The sequence below is a fragment of the Sarcophilus harrisii genome, chromosome 3, assembly GCF_902635505.1.
Source record: "Sarcophilus harrisii chromosome 3, mSarHar1.11, whole genome shotgun sequence".
NCBI classification, from domain to species: domain Eukaryota; kingdom Metazoa; phylum Chordata; class Mammalia; order Dasyuromorphia; family Dasyuridae; genus Sarcophilus; species Sarcophilus harrisii.
In genome coordinates this window covers 162,803,831-162,818,199 of record NC_045428.1, presented here as the reverse complement: position 1 = coordinate 162,818,199, position 14,369 = coordinate 162,803,831, and the positions used below count along the sequence as shown (strand labels likewise).

Genomic DNA, 14,369 nt, shown 5'->3' with positions numbered 1-14,369 from the left:
CTTCTAAAGCCAAGATTTTATGAATCTTAGAGGTCAGAGTTATATAGTGAGACTTCAGGGTTAGATAATTACTTAAATGACATTTCTGTATATAAAGTATATCTGACCTGCAATCCTGGCATATTAGTTGCTTTATAAATACTTCATTTTATCCTTCCAAAAATTCTTGGGGAAGTACTTTTTCTGTCAAGTATTGGGTTCTAAGAGCTGTGGATACAAATGTGTAAAAAGTCCCCGTTTTCAAGTTCATATTTTGCTAGATGTCTACAGATTACTAAGTGAACACAAGATAGTAGGGAGAAGATACACAACCTTAAGGGCATCCGGAAAGGACTCTTGAAGGAAGGTGGAACTTAAGCACTGTACCGCCTGTTTGATACCTGTATCTAGAAGGAAGACTTCTTCCCCACTCTTTATCTATTTAATTTTTTTCAAAGCCCAACCAAATCAACCTTCTATGAGAAGTTTCTGATTGATTTTCTCAACTTTTATTGCTTTTTTTTCCTCCCCAAATTACTTTGTTTTTTCATATTTGTCTAACCTTCCTGAAAGAATAGTGGTTCTTTAAAGGAAGGAATTTTGTAAGTTTTCTTTTAGTATACCTGTTTTGAATAATTTCATGTGGTTAGAAAGGAGATCCTTTAGGCTATATTTCAGTAGTCTAAGAAAGGTTACATAGAAAGCCTAGAGAATGGTTTTATTAGCAGTAAAGAGAATGTCAAATGTTGAAATGTTAGATAATTTAAATAGATATATGACAATTGATGGGTTAGGAAGTTGAAAATGAAAAGAACTTCTAGGTTGCAAAATTCAGCAACAGGAAGAATGATGGTCCCATTTAGAAAAAATGGTAAAAGTTTTAGGAGTTCCATTTTGACATGGCCAGAGGTTGAGGTACCTATGGAATATCTAAGAGAACTAGAAGATGAGCAGTGGAAAGTGACAAGAGAATTCACAAGAAATAAGGATTGGATGTGCAGGTTTTGGAGTCATGCATAGAGTTAATAGTTGAACTCTTGGAAGGTGATGACATTTCCCCAAAGATGATCCAGGAGTTGCCTATGGGTTGTCAAAAAATGCTTTTTGTTACTATAGGCCACCTTGTTTGATTTGATAGGTGCTTAGTTTTTTTTTATTATTATTTATTTATTTATTTATTTATTTTAATTTTGGGTTAGGTATGTTACAAGTAGTATTTTTTCTTAATCACAAAGTTTTTAAGCTTGCTTACCAATGTAATACATTTTAAAGTCATATAAGGAGATTTCTATATTACAAATATTGCTCAAAAAGCAATACTTTTGCCAAAGCTATAGTTTAATGATCTGTCCCTGGGAATTACTGAACTCATGTTCTGTTCATCCTTAGATTGCCTCCTTGTTGCCTACCATAGTAAAGAGAATAAAAAGATGCCGATTGCAAACAAAAATGGATAATGGACAACATAAGTGAGATTGACACCATTTTTTATGTATTATTCAGCAAAGAAATGGTGGCCAAGGCAACACTCTTGTAGAATATAAACTTAGTTATAAAGCTTTAGAAATATGAGTATATTCTACCTAAATCAGAAAAATAATAGACAAAATAAGTTAAGACTATGCAACCTGTTCATCTCTAGAGTTCTCACCTTTGGGCCTACTATATTGGGTAAGCTTAACACTACCCAGATGGACCATCTTAACAGCTTTCTTGCTGCTGACCACATATATCTAGGCATCTTTGTTTTTTGTAGTACTAATCAAATCAAGTTTTGCCATCCACTAAAATCATAAGATTCCAAAGCAAAATATACCTCTTGTCTTTTGCCATTTGAATGTCTTAGAATTGGAGCTTTTTGAGCAGAAACTTTTAACCCACCTTTAAAACTGTAGGTGTTATTAAAAATACTTTGTTCATTTGAAGTTGGGCAAGAGAGCCAACCAAGCAGTTATCCTCAGGGCATTTAAAGATGGAACCAACAGAACAAAAAGGGAAAAAACCTGCAATTTTAAAAAATAGCTTTTCACTGTCAAGGATAGTAAAACTATCATAATCCCAATTATACTTGGAAATTTAAAGAAAATAAGGATGAGGAAAAGCAGTAGTATTGAAACAAATACACGGAATCCCTGTGGGCAGTGACACATTTGTGATTATATTAAGGGATCTGAAGAATAGATTAAAATGTAGAAAATCATTAATACTGGAAAAGATGACCAAGACATCATTGTCATCTATTATATACTCATTTATAAAAAAAAGTCAGAGGGACAACTAGTGGCATAGTGAGTAAGAATCCCAGCCCTAAAGTAAGGAAGACCAGAGCTCAAAAGTAGCCTCATATATTTGACATTTCATTTAACTTAAATAATCTTGGTATCCTCTATGCAGTGTCATAAATACTAGATCTTAAGTATAAAAAAGGAAATTGTTTGCCACTCTACTGGAGATTTAGAACCATGCTAAGTTGAAAAGCAGTTTAGTTCTAGTTCTCTAGATAGTGACATGTAGATGTTCCTGTTTTGTAAATGATCTTGTGTTCTTTGCATCAGGGCCAGGAAAATTGGTCTCTTTGTTTTGTAACAACTCAAAAATATCTTTTGCCCAAAATACAGCATTTGCAGGTGTGTTACATATTACAAAATCAGTTTACATGGATAAGGGAGTAGGCCCAGAATCGAACAAGAAAACGATAGCATTTCTCCTTGAAGTGGGGTATCCCTGTACTACCCTATTATTTCATAAGGTGAATTGCTTTAAATCTATTACAGAACCCTAATGACCCCAAACTTTCCCCAGAAATGAAGGTCCATCTTTCCAATGCTATTCTCCATTCTAAGTGCGAAATGGAATATTATATGTGTAAGATATTTCTCTATCACACAGAGGGCAATAGTGAACATGAGCAGGCTACAAAGTAATGAAAGTTTTCCAGAGATCCCTGGAGTAAATGTCTTTTGATAGGATAAACAATAAAGAGACGAGCTACTTTACAGATTGAGAGTCTGCACTAAAGTTGTATCTTTTTAATCATAGAAAATAATGTTTAGCACATTGTGTGCAGAGGTGGGATAGATGGATGGGTTGCAATCTGCATCACTGGAAGGAATAGCCAAATCATTTGAGATTAAGATTTGAGTATTGCTCTATGTGCTCCAGACAACTGTTCAACTTAAGAGCATGCATAATATTCCTTGTTCACTAGTAACAGCTGGCACTTATGTTCTAAGGATTACAATATACTTCATACATCTCATTTGATCCCCCTGAAACAATTCTATGAGGTAGGTGCTATTTATTATATTTTAGAGGTGAGGAAATGATTAAAAGGTTCCCATTGACTTTAAGTTTAGCACTTTTAACTCGCTGTGCTATGCCACTTCATGTCATAATTTGTGCAATTAAAAATTACCAATATATAAAATACTACCAGTTCCATCATTTTCATTGTTAGATCTTTTCAAACATTTATTGAGAAAGTCCTTGTTTTTTGCGTATGTGTATCTTCACATGTCATTTAAAAGTGATTTTCCTGAAGAGTAAAAAAAAAAAAAAAAAAAAAAGGAAACCTTTATAATTTCCTAAAGTTTCTTAGAATCTGATTTTTGATTTTTAAATATACCTTTTTTTTTTTTTTTGGATGATGTGGCACCTTTCAATGAGTAAAGAACATTTAACAGTACAACACCAAAGTACATGTCTATGAAATATGACTGGTAAAAAGTTAATGGAAACAAATAGTTAAACTCCTAACCTTTGGTATTTGAACATATTATGATTTTCATGCTAGAGTGATTTTTGAAAACTAGGCAATAGGTAATACATAATTACCTATTGAAAAGGCAGAGTGGGAGTGGGGGCGGGAGGGATGTAACATAGTATAATCTCCTATTAGGGACTTTATGACTATGATGTTTTGTTTTAGTTTTTTGTATTTTGTATGTTTCTAACCCAAAACTGCTTAAGTTTCAAAGAGCAGAGTAGGGACTTGAAAGATCATAATGTAATTAATTTTAATTCTTTGTTAGAAGAAAGGTTTAACAAAAAAGCATGAAATTCTACAAGACTATGAAGAAGTCTAGACTAGCATAACTTGGTGTTCTTAAAATGGTACCAAGTATTGCCAGTGCCTTTGAGTGTACTTTAATTTCTTTACATGGATCTCCCATTGAAAATTCTCTTTTCAAAATCATCCCAAGTATTCTGTAAAAATATACTTCAATTGTTAGTGCTTTTATATACCTGTGCTCTCCATTCTGTAGCCACGCAAACACTGCTGCCAGTGTTCCTGAGGCTTACGTTTTCTTATGTTTCTTGAGCTATTCTGGAAATTCTGTCCATTCTTTAGGAAATCCCTAGCAGGCTAGTTAAGAGAGGATATATTTATGTATATATAAATACATATACATACATACATAAACACATACATATAACTTTCCCATCCCTGCCACCTGCTTTAATTCTGTTCCTAACTTGCCTTGCTATTAACTCCCTTCCCCCTCCCCTGCTCCAATCTAGATAATTCCCTGGTTTTCTTTCCTCATCTTTTGCTTCCTGGTCCACCCATCCTTTCTCCCTTATTTCTTTATAGATTTTGAAGGGTGCTATATCTTTTGTGGTATATATGTGATGTTGCCTATTTAACCCATTCCTGATGAGTAATTTACATTTTACTAAGAACATATAACTATATAGGTTGCTTGGATTTGCAGTATGATTTATTGTGTTGCAAATGCTTTAAGAATGAATAGTCCTTATGTTTATAAAGTATATTGTCAGACACTTGGAATACTTTCTTCCCCAGGATCTGTTGTTCATCTGTTGGGAGGAGGGGAAGAGGAGTGTGGGAAAGGGCTTCAATCTATCATTTTGGTCTTTAAAAATTTTCTATGTTCTAACTCTAAATAAATGCTAAGTCAATTTTTTCCTTACCTCATTTTTCTACCCCCCAACTTGAACATAACTTAAATTTTCATATTTTTTGAGCAACTTAGAAAATGAGGAAACTTTTTTCCCCTACCATTACCCTATTTGGGTATCTGTGGAAAAATTTCTCTGCAGTTCCTTTCTTGTTCCTTTGGTATAATACACAAATCTTGTTTCTGATATCATTAAGACTATTTGCATATTGATTTCAGTATAGGCTCGGGGATAACTTGAAATTGCTATTACATTGCTACCTATGCTTTGCTTAACTGATTCATATGTTTCCAATGTTACAACAGTATTGACTGTGTAAGATTTTTTTTCCCTCCCATATTTTTTGAAGCTTGTATCTATTCCTAATACATTGAATATGTTTTTAAATTGATCTCTTGTTTATACATCATTGCTATTTATCACCATTTCCCTTTTTCTTCTCCTTACCCAGAGAGTAATCAGGTATAACAGGATTTTAAAAAGAAAAGCAAAAAAAGGATTTGGCAAAACAAACCAACATATCAGTCAAATCCGAGAGTGTTCCACAAATATAGTCTCATAATTCTTCAAAGAAGGGAATAAGGTGCCTTCTCATATTTTTTTCAGGGTCAAGTTTGCTCATTATGGTTATATAGCATTTGTTACTTCCTTTATAGGAATTCTATTTAACACAAAGAGTAGTTAACTTTTTTCATGTGGTTTATATGTAAGAAATTGCAGTTCTGCCTCTGTATTCTTATGACCAGTCCATATTTTGCTGGCTTCTAGTTAACTTTCTTAGGTCAAAACAGTTGTACTCACACATGTACCTGTGAGAAATCCATGTGATTTTCACAAATAAAAACTTAACCAATAGAGGGAGGCATTGCTAGTTGAAAGATAGCAGGCTATAATAGAACATTGGACTGAGACAGGAGAGTTTGGCTTCTTGTGACATTTTGTAACCAAAGGAAAATATCTTCTTTAAATATAAAAATGGAGGTGACAATACTTATAGGACTTACCTTACAAGGTATAAGTGGGGGAGTACATAAAATGCTGAATGTTCTTATTTGATGACACATTGTACAACCTTGATTGAAATTCAGTAGTCACTCCCAAACATTGACTCAACTGGAAGTTTTAGCTTATCCTAACTCCTGGACCTCAGTTTTCTGAAATTAGCAGGCTTGTAACATTAAAAGTAAAAATATAGGAATTTCAAAATAACTTTGTATGAATCATTAAGTAATTCTTGTGCACTAAATTTTCATTTATTTCAATGATGGGAGGAGTTTAAATATATCACTGTTTCTATTGAATGTTTAAAATTATGCATGTTTCTCTTGAAATAAAAGACTCAGAGTGGAAACACAGTATGCTTCAAATGGAATAGACTATCAAATAGAACCTAAATGGGTTTTGCTGGTTCCAAGAAGTTTTTAAGTTTTTTATAAAATTATTTGCTAAGAAAATCTGCCATGTGATGTAGATTGACTGGTACATAAACAGCTTTTCATGTGGATTTCTAGGAGGGCAAAACAAGATAGAAAGGAAAGGCTTTAATTTCAATTTATTTTAAATTGTGTTAGGCATTTAACTATTTTGCTTTGAAAATATGGGATTAAAGTATTTATCTAGATGTTTTCCTTTATATGTGCAAAGTAACCTAAAATCATGTTTTGGTGTTTTTTTGTTTGTTTTTTGTTTTCTTCAAAAGCTCAGAGCTTTGTTTGCTCTATACCACAAGTGAACGGAGGAGCTGATGATGATCCTGACAGTATGCACATTGATAGAGAGTTTGCTGTTGTATCAGGTGGGAGTGGACAGTTTCCTGTTAACTGCAACAACATTCAAATGGTTGAAGACATCAAACAACAGGAGAGTGGTTCTATTGGACCAAAAGAGATAGAAATTTATACAGTTACATCAATGCAAACCCCTTGTCGTTGTAAGAATCAGTATGCATATTATTTCTGAGATACAAAAGTTTCTTTTAATTTTTCAACATTGTTATTCAGTGTCTTGGAGACTTGTATTACTCTAATGCCCATTCTTTGGGGTGTTTGTAAACACAAGGAAATATTTCTTGACACACACAATGTGGATATATACAATAATTATTAAGCTACTCTTCCTATTTTGCTTTGAGCTTAAATTTAATGTGCCTTCTTTATCTTTTTAAGGAGTTTTAATTTTTTTTAGCTTTGAAATAGTTTTTGCTTCTCACATATAGTGTACTTGTGTTTTCAGAGTAATATGTACCTTAATAGAAATAGCTATAAAGATAGTTATGCTAATAGCTAGGAATTGCCAGAGGTTTGATTAATAAAATAAAAAGTAAAGTAAAAAATGAAATAAACATATTTAGCTAAAATATAAACCTAAGTTAAGAGATGAAAAAAATCTTTAAAATTGTTTGCAAAATGTCTGTTTTTTAAAATTCCTGATTTCTTCAGCTTAGAACTGTTTGTCATAAGAGTTAAATATTCACATTTTGAAATTTCAAATAGCAACAGATTAATTTCTTAATAGTAATTCTAGAACATTTTAAAAATGAATTACCACAAATATATTGTCATGTTAGTTTAATTAAAAGCTTTTAGCCTTTCAATGTACTTGAAAGGAAAAGATTGCAACAGTTCTATTAATGTAATGTTATGTTTAGAAATGGAAACTAATTTTTATTATTAATATTGTTTTTATATATGCCAAGTGAATCTTTGGGGAATAATAGAAATAGATATTTTGTTTTCTGAATTAACATGAAAGCCATTTAAAAAATTTAAAAGAAAGCACATGTGTATATGTATATATACATACATATATATTTTATATATATATGTATGTATATATACATATACACATATACATACCCTTTTGGAAATGAAATATGATGTTTCCAAATATCTAAACTAAAGGAAAGCCATACAAGTATATTAGTAAATAGTTCCTATAGGTGGAAATATCTTGTTACTAAATAGTCTAAAATCCTAGGAACTTATTTGTTTTTTTTTTTTTTAAAGAGTAAATAGGGACTCCCAAATGGATGATGCTTTAATTAAGATAGACAAGTTTACTTGCAGTTAAGAGCTATATGACCTAACCAGGCAAATGGGTAAATGCCAAAGCTACTCCATAAAGCAAAATTAAAAAAAAAGCAGTGGAACAAACGTATGAGTTAAGTTTATTGATCTTCAGCTGTTCTGTTCCTATGGGACTTCCTAGCAGTTTACTTTGTTGAAATTATAAATAATTCAAGCCCATTTCAGAGTAGAGACAAAAAACCTGCTCAGCTTTGTGCCGTTAGGCACATTATTTTTTATCAGTTGTAATTGTTAGCCTCTGACATCTTAAAAAAAAATTCCAAAACAGGAATATGTTTTGATTTTCATTTTTTTTAAGCAATAATTAATTTTTCACAGCTCCCTTTAAAATTTCAAGGACCTACCATTTAGAAAAATGATCCAAATTCTGTCCTCTTATTTTAATTTAAATTTCTAGCTAGTTTGATTTAACTAAATAAAGTAGCCACTTGAAATGTATTCTTTTAGTGTTTATATTTTTAAGTATATTATACTTCTACCCAAAAGCCTTGCTAGAATGCTGCCGTTTAAGGTCTGTGCCAGTGGGAATGTTACAGATCTACCTCACTTTATGCAGTAGATGGATGCATTCCTAAAAAGTGTATAAATCAAATTTTTACTTTTTAAATTGCTGGGAGGGGCTGACTACTTGAAGGAATCTTATTGTGAATCCTTTTTAAAGCAAATACTTGCCCCCTAATTTATTTCTTTGTGTAAATCTGGATTTTCATATATTGGGTTGGCTTAAAGCGAGGTACACCTGTATAGGTGAGACCCTGCTATAACAAGATCACTCTGGTACAGGTGGGCCCCGCTTTTAGATGCCATGCATTCCTGGAGGCTGCATCTTAAAGCAGATCCGCCATAAGGCAAAATCCGGGCTGTGTATGTGCTGTTGCCTTCGTCTGTTCGGACATCGGTGGAAACTGTGGAATGAGCAGGTAAAGGCAGCAAGAAGAGAAGTATAGGTCTCTATTAGGCAGCATATTAAATGAGCAGAATGGTAAAATGTCAAGTGGCAGATTTGGGATTGACTGTACTAACCAAACCCTTTGGAGCAGGATCCAAGATGGTCTTGTCATCACATTTTATTATGTTAAAATAAGATTCTATGGGTTTACAATTTTTGTTTTACTTTGTGATAGTGTTATGAGGCTGTATTTATGTGGCTTGGGCTTTTTTAGGTTGTTGATTCCCTGGAACTAATTTGCTTTAACCTAGCTGCTTGAGGAAATACCACACCCTTATAGCAATTTTTAATTTCACCTAAGTTATGAAAATAGGCTGCCAGCCTTCCCATTGTCTTCGTTAAAAAGTACATATCAAAGTTAGCTAGGATTGAAACCACAGACCCCATTTTTTGAGCAGTTGACTAGCTATTTTAATTACCTTTGGGAACCCAATTATACTGTCTACTGTTTCCATCTCATTGAAGAGATTTGGATAATTAATTGGACAAATATACTTGAATGGTCAGGTGTTTTTTTTTTCCCCTTTTCTTTTTTTCTCTTATCTTTCAAGTGGATACTGTTTCTCCATAGTCAGATTTTATCTTTAAGGAAGATATCTTTGTTTTTGAGAAATAGGAATGAATTAGTTGCCACCTCTGAGGCAACTAGCCTGGAGATTTGGGTTTCTGGGTTTTTGTTTGTTTTTTTGGTGGTGGTTAATACTTTTTACACATAATTGCTATTTAGCTCACTACCTACTCTTGAATTTAAGTAATTAACAGCTGATGTTTATGCTTGGCTGTGACATGGAGTAAAAATCTCATCCCCATATAATAGATGAGGAGACTAAGGATGAAAGTGGTTATATCACTGGTCAAACAACAGAATTTGTCCTGGTCAAACAACAGAAATGACAAAACTGGCCCTCAGAATTCTCATTTTTTAAACTCCAAATCCAGTGTTCTTTCCATTACACTATTGTTTAAAATTGTAGGTTCAACTTGAAAGATCAGAGAAAGTATCCATTTTCCTTCATAGTTAGGCAAATTTACCAGATTTTATGGAAACCAAAGTCTTGATTAATGTATTTTTACTTTTACAAAGTTACTTGTTACCAGACAAAAATTAATGATTAATAGAACATTGTAAACTTTTGTCTTCATCCTTTTATTTATTTATTTATTTGTTGGAAAGAGGTGAGATGGGGATATGGGTTGAAAATGAGATTGAGGGAGAATGAAGATATAGCATTAATGTGCAATGTAGAAAAATACTTAGACTGGAAGAGACTAAAAATATGCACTTTTGGTAGGGCACTGTTGTACAAGGGTAATAAGGTATGCATTGAATGCTTCTATATGTGAAAAGCTATTAGAAATGGATTTTTTGAAATGGTCATTGTAAGACTACATTTTATTATAATAGAGCAGCACTTTAAGTGGTAAACCTTACTTAATAGTCCCAGGTTAGAGGCAATTTTAAACTACTTTATTCTCTGTATTCATGACTGCATATACACTGAGTTACAAACAGAATTGTAATATGTATTGGTCTATTCCAGTACTTGTAATAGATGTTTTTTTCCTTTATCAATATTTTATTAAATAAATTTTTGTCTAAGCTTCAAAAACCAGTGTTCCCCTACTTATGTTTTTTTGAAGTGTGGCTGACATATCCTAAATATAATTTTAATAAAATTCAGAACTAGTTACTCAAAATGACCTTTTTGCATGAATTTTATTAATATTTCCATGTTTTCTTTTTGTAAGCATTCTGGTCTGTGCATTCTGCCAGTGTTGTTGTCACTTGGCATTTTGCATATGGATTATATCAATTTTGAATGTTGCTTAAAGAAAACTATTCCTCTAAAATTTGCATATGCTCTTTCCTAAATTATTAGTCTGAAATTGCTTTAGAACACTTTATGTTGTCTTACATTCTTATAAAAAGCTTCTGTAATTAACTTGCTTCAATTACTTTACCATACTGTTTTTTCTGATGTTGAATGAAGTATTACACTTCATTTTAATCCTTTATGAAAACCATTTTGTGTTTTTTCTTGGAAGGAGGAGGGTTAGGTCCTGGGATTTCATTGACTTTGAGAACCTGTAGATGAGGTAACTCCCTCTACCAATATGGATGTCATGATTAAATTAGTTTTCAAATTGGCTGAAGGTACTTAGAGTTTAAGGGTTTAGTGCTCCTAATGCCAGCCCTAATGAGACTGGGCTAGAATCCTGGTCAAGACCTCTCTCCTGAAAACCTGAGATATATTTTTTTAAAAATCAAATTTGTTTTTTCCTTTTGAGTAAGGTAGAATTTACTTTGCAAGAATTTTTTCAGGTATAGCTGAGGATCACCAAAACAGTTATTTTGAAAACTACTATAAATAGTTTGAACACAACTTTATAAAGTAAATAATGATAGCCTAAGTTTCTTAATTTGGCCCTACATTTTAAAAATGCCGAGTTATTTTTCAAATTGTTAGTCAAAACCTGTATTATTTTGTCATTTTTTAAAAACATACCTATGCAAGATATCTTGAAAATTTATCAGTACCTTACAGAAGATCTAATTGATTTTGAAAAATAAAAAGAGGTTTTGTTTTAAGTTTAGCCAAGTTTTTAATGTTTTTTCCCCCCCATTGATTCTGAGTTTTGGTGACAGGTGTATTTCTTAATGCAGATATGAGTAGCTCCGTTTTGAATACATTGACAAGTGGATATGCCACCAATGGACATTTGGACTTCCCTTCCACGACACAGCTCAATGGGATGGAAAACAGGAATGGAGAATGCTTAACAGCACCTAATGGAATTAGCAGTGGATTAATTCCAGGACTGACTTTTGCAAATAGCCAGAAAACCCCTTGTGTTAATGGTGCTGAAGAATCAGAAAAGACTATGAACATTTCTCCTGATATGTGTGGCTCTCTGCACCTGAATGGGAGCCCAAGTAGCTGTGTAGCTAATAGACCATCCTGGTTAGATGACATTGGAGATAATTTGCACTATGGGCATTACCATGGGTTTGGGGACACAGCTGAGAGCATCCCGGAACTTAATAGTGTTATTGAGCATTCCAATTCTGTTAAAGTGGAGGAGAAATATGATAATACTATCTTGGGCACAATGCACCTTTATCATGGTTCCTAAAAGTTGATGTATTTTCTTCCTTTGAAACACATTGATTCATGCTGTTGACTGACTTTTTGGGAGGAAATATCCATGTAGCATTATTTTGGAGAGGAATGCCACAACCATCATTTTTACACTTTGATTTTATCAGGAAAAATAAAGCTTCCATTTGATGGTTTCCCAGTTAAAGTGAAGTCTTAGTTTGTTGCATGAATGGGACTTAGTGACTAGGTATTGTTACAGTGGGATGCTCTTTCAGAATTAAGTTCCTTTTTTAACATTTACTGGTCACCAAACCCAATACTAGCACCAAAAATTGTTATTTTTCCTGTAAAAACTGAATTGTATCCAGTGGAGATGGAAATTGAGGCCAAAAATGAGTGTCCTAATCACTTTCCTTAGTTTATTATACTAGAGCATAGCTACAAAAAAACTTTCATTTACTTATCTAGTTGAGCATCTAGTAAGAGAAGATCCATGCTCTCATTTTTTTGTAAAAACCAAATTATTTCAGTCTTAGAATAGAGTACTTATACTAATTTTCAATGCTTATGTGGAGAAAATGACTTTTGTCTTGAGTTCAATGACATTGAAAATGAGTTTTCACCTTTCATATGTTAAAGTTTATAATTGGACATGTGTAGTCCATTCTTTGGCGTCAGTTACCAAACAAAATATTTGGTTTATGACTTGAACAAAGTATAGTGGGTCACTGCCCAAAGTTTGGTTGCAAACCAATTCAGCCTGGAGTTAATCCTATGTTACAATATTTTTATCTTGCATTTTTACTTTATGTGCTTAATACTTTACTATATAGATCACCCACTGAAGGGATGTTAGCACGGTTTCTTTATATGCAATGAAAATTACTGTTGTTTGTAGAATTTGTTAGGTCAGAATATTTCAATTTGACTGTTTTTTGATACATGTTGAATTTCCCTTCCCCTTCTCTACTCTTTGGAAGTATATTCTGCTTTAGACTTCTGCTATGTATATTTAGCCAGTTGAGAGATCCTTAAGGGAATCTTACACTGAATTTGTATTGTTTATAAGTTTTATACACGTCAATATTGATGCAGCTAGTAGTGACACTGCAAGTATTGTAATGTTTTTCTGCTTTGGTGATTTCATAATGAAGAATGGTGTGATGGAGAAAATGTCAAATAAATAAACCAGTGTCCTAAGAGAATTGTACCATCCTTTGTTTGTTTAAAAAGGGACCTTTACAAATTGAATAAAAATAAATTTCTTATATGCTCAATTTTCCGTGGGTGGCCTTTTATTTTCTTGTAGGTAAGCAATTTTATCTTAATAAGCTATTTTATCCTGCTTTCTGCCAACAGGATTCATGTAAATGCCTGTTTTCAATGTGGTGCATTTGACCATATGCATAATTATTCCTTTTCTTTATAGAAATAACATTGTTGAGAAGATCTTTTATCCTTCAGTTTGTAAAAGTCATGTATATACTACATATCAGTTTTTATTGAATCATCAACAGTCTCTCACTACAAAAGGTTCCTTTAATGAAGAAGTGGGGTAAAGTATGAGGAGTACTGCACCATGAGCTAGAAATCTAGCCTGCTTACAATTCCTGATTCCACATTTGCTAACATTGTGGTTATGAGTTGTCAGTTAAACCTGTTTAAGTCTGTTTCCTCCTGTGTAAAATGGGCATAATAATACTTGTACTTCATACCTCATGTAAACATTGTAAAAAAAAGGAAGTTTGTAAACCTCTATATAAATGAGTAGTTTTATCATTCCTCTGTCCAGATGTCTGGAAAAATGCAGATAATCTTTAGAATTACCAGTAAAATAACCTATTGCATTCTTATATATACTATTGAAAGCATTCAGATGATTTTTATGAGACACATTAGGGTCTATTCCTTAGACAAAGAAAGAAGATATAATAGTTATTGAATAAAAGGAATATGACCTTGTTAAAAGCATTTCAGAGACATATAAAGAGCTTGACGTTTCCAGAATTTGCCATGTTAGTGAGCTACCTGAAATCCACTAAAGTTCACAACACTTGATTCTCTTTTCGGGATTATTGGTCAGGATAAGATTTTTCATTTCTCAGAAGAAAAACTAATGATAACACATTTTGTATAATGTTGAATTGATCACTTACAATAAGTTTAATTGTTGCATTTCAGCAGCTCTCTTAGCTACCTGTGGTGCTACTTATGTTAATGTTTAGCTCTTTTGCTGGCTTTTTGAGATTTCATTTTAACTATAATTTATGAATTATGGTTAAATTTCTTTTGACCACCCTTGGAATATATGTTACCTTGTTTTAACTTTTA

The 14,369-nt window shown here is 32.6% G+C and overlaps 1 protein-coding gene across 3 annotated transcripts in view; it reads left to right on the top strand.

The window, feature by feature from the left end:
* ANKRD10 (ankyrin repeat domain 10) overlaps window positions 1-13,315 on the top strand; it is a 46,648-nt gene extending 33,333 nt beyond the window's left edge. For all 3 annotated transcript variants that reach the window (XM_031958720.1, XM_012546227.3, XM_031958721.1), the window contains exons 5-6: window positions 6,602-6,697; window positions 11,603-13,315. In XM_031958720.1, coding sequence (XP_031814580.1) covers window positions 6,602-6,697; window positions 11,603-12,072 — 566 coding nt within the window. In that variant the 3' untranslated portion in view covers window positions 12,073-13,315. The remainder of the gene's footprint in view (window positions 1-6,601; window positions 6,698-11,602) is intronic.
* Window positions 13,316-14,369: the final 1,054 nt, after the last annotated feature.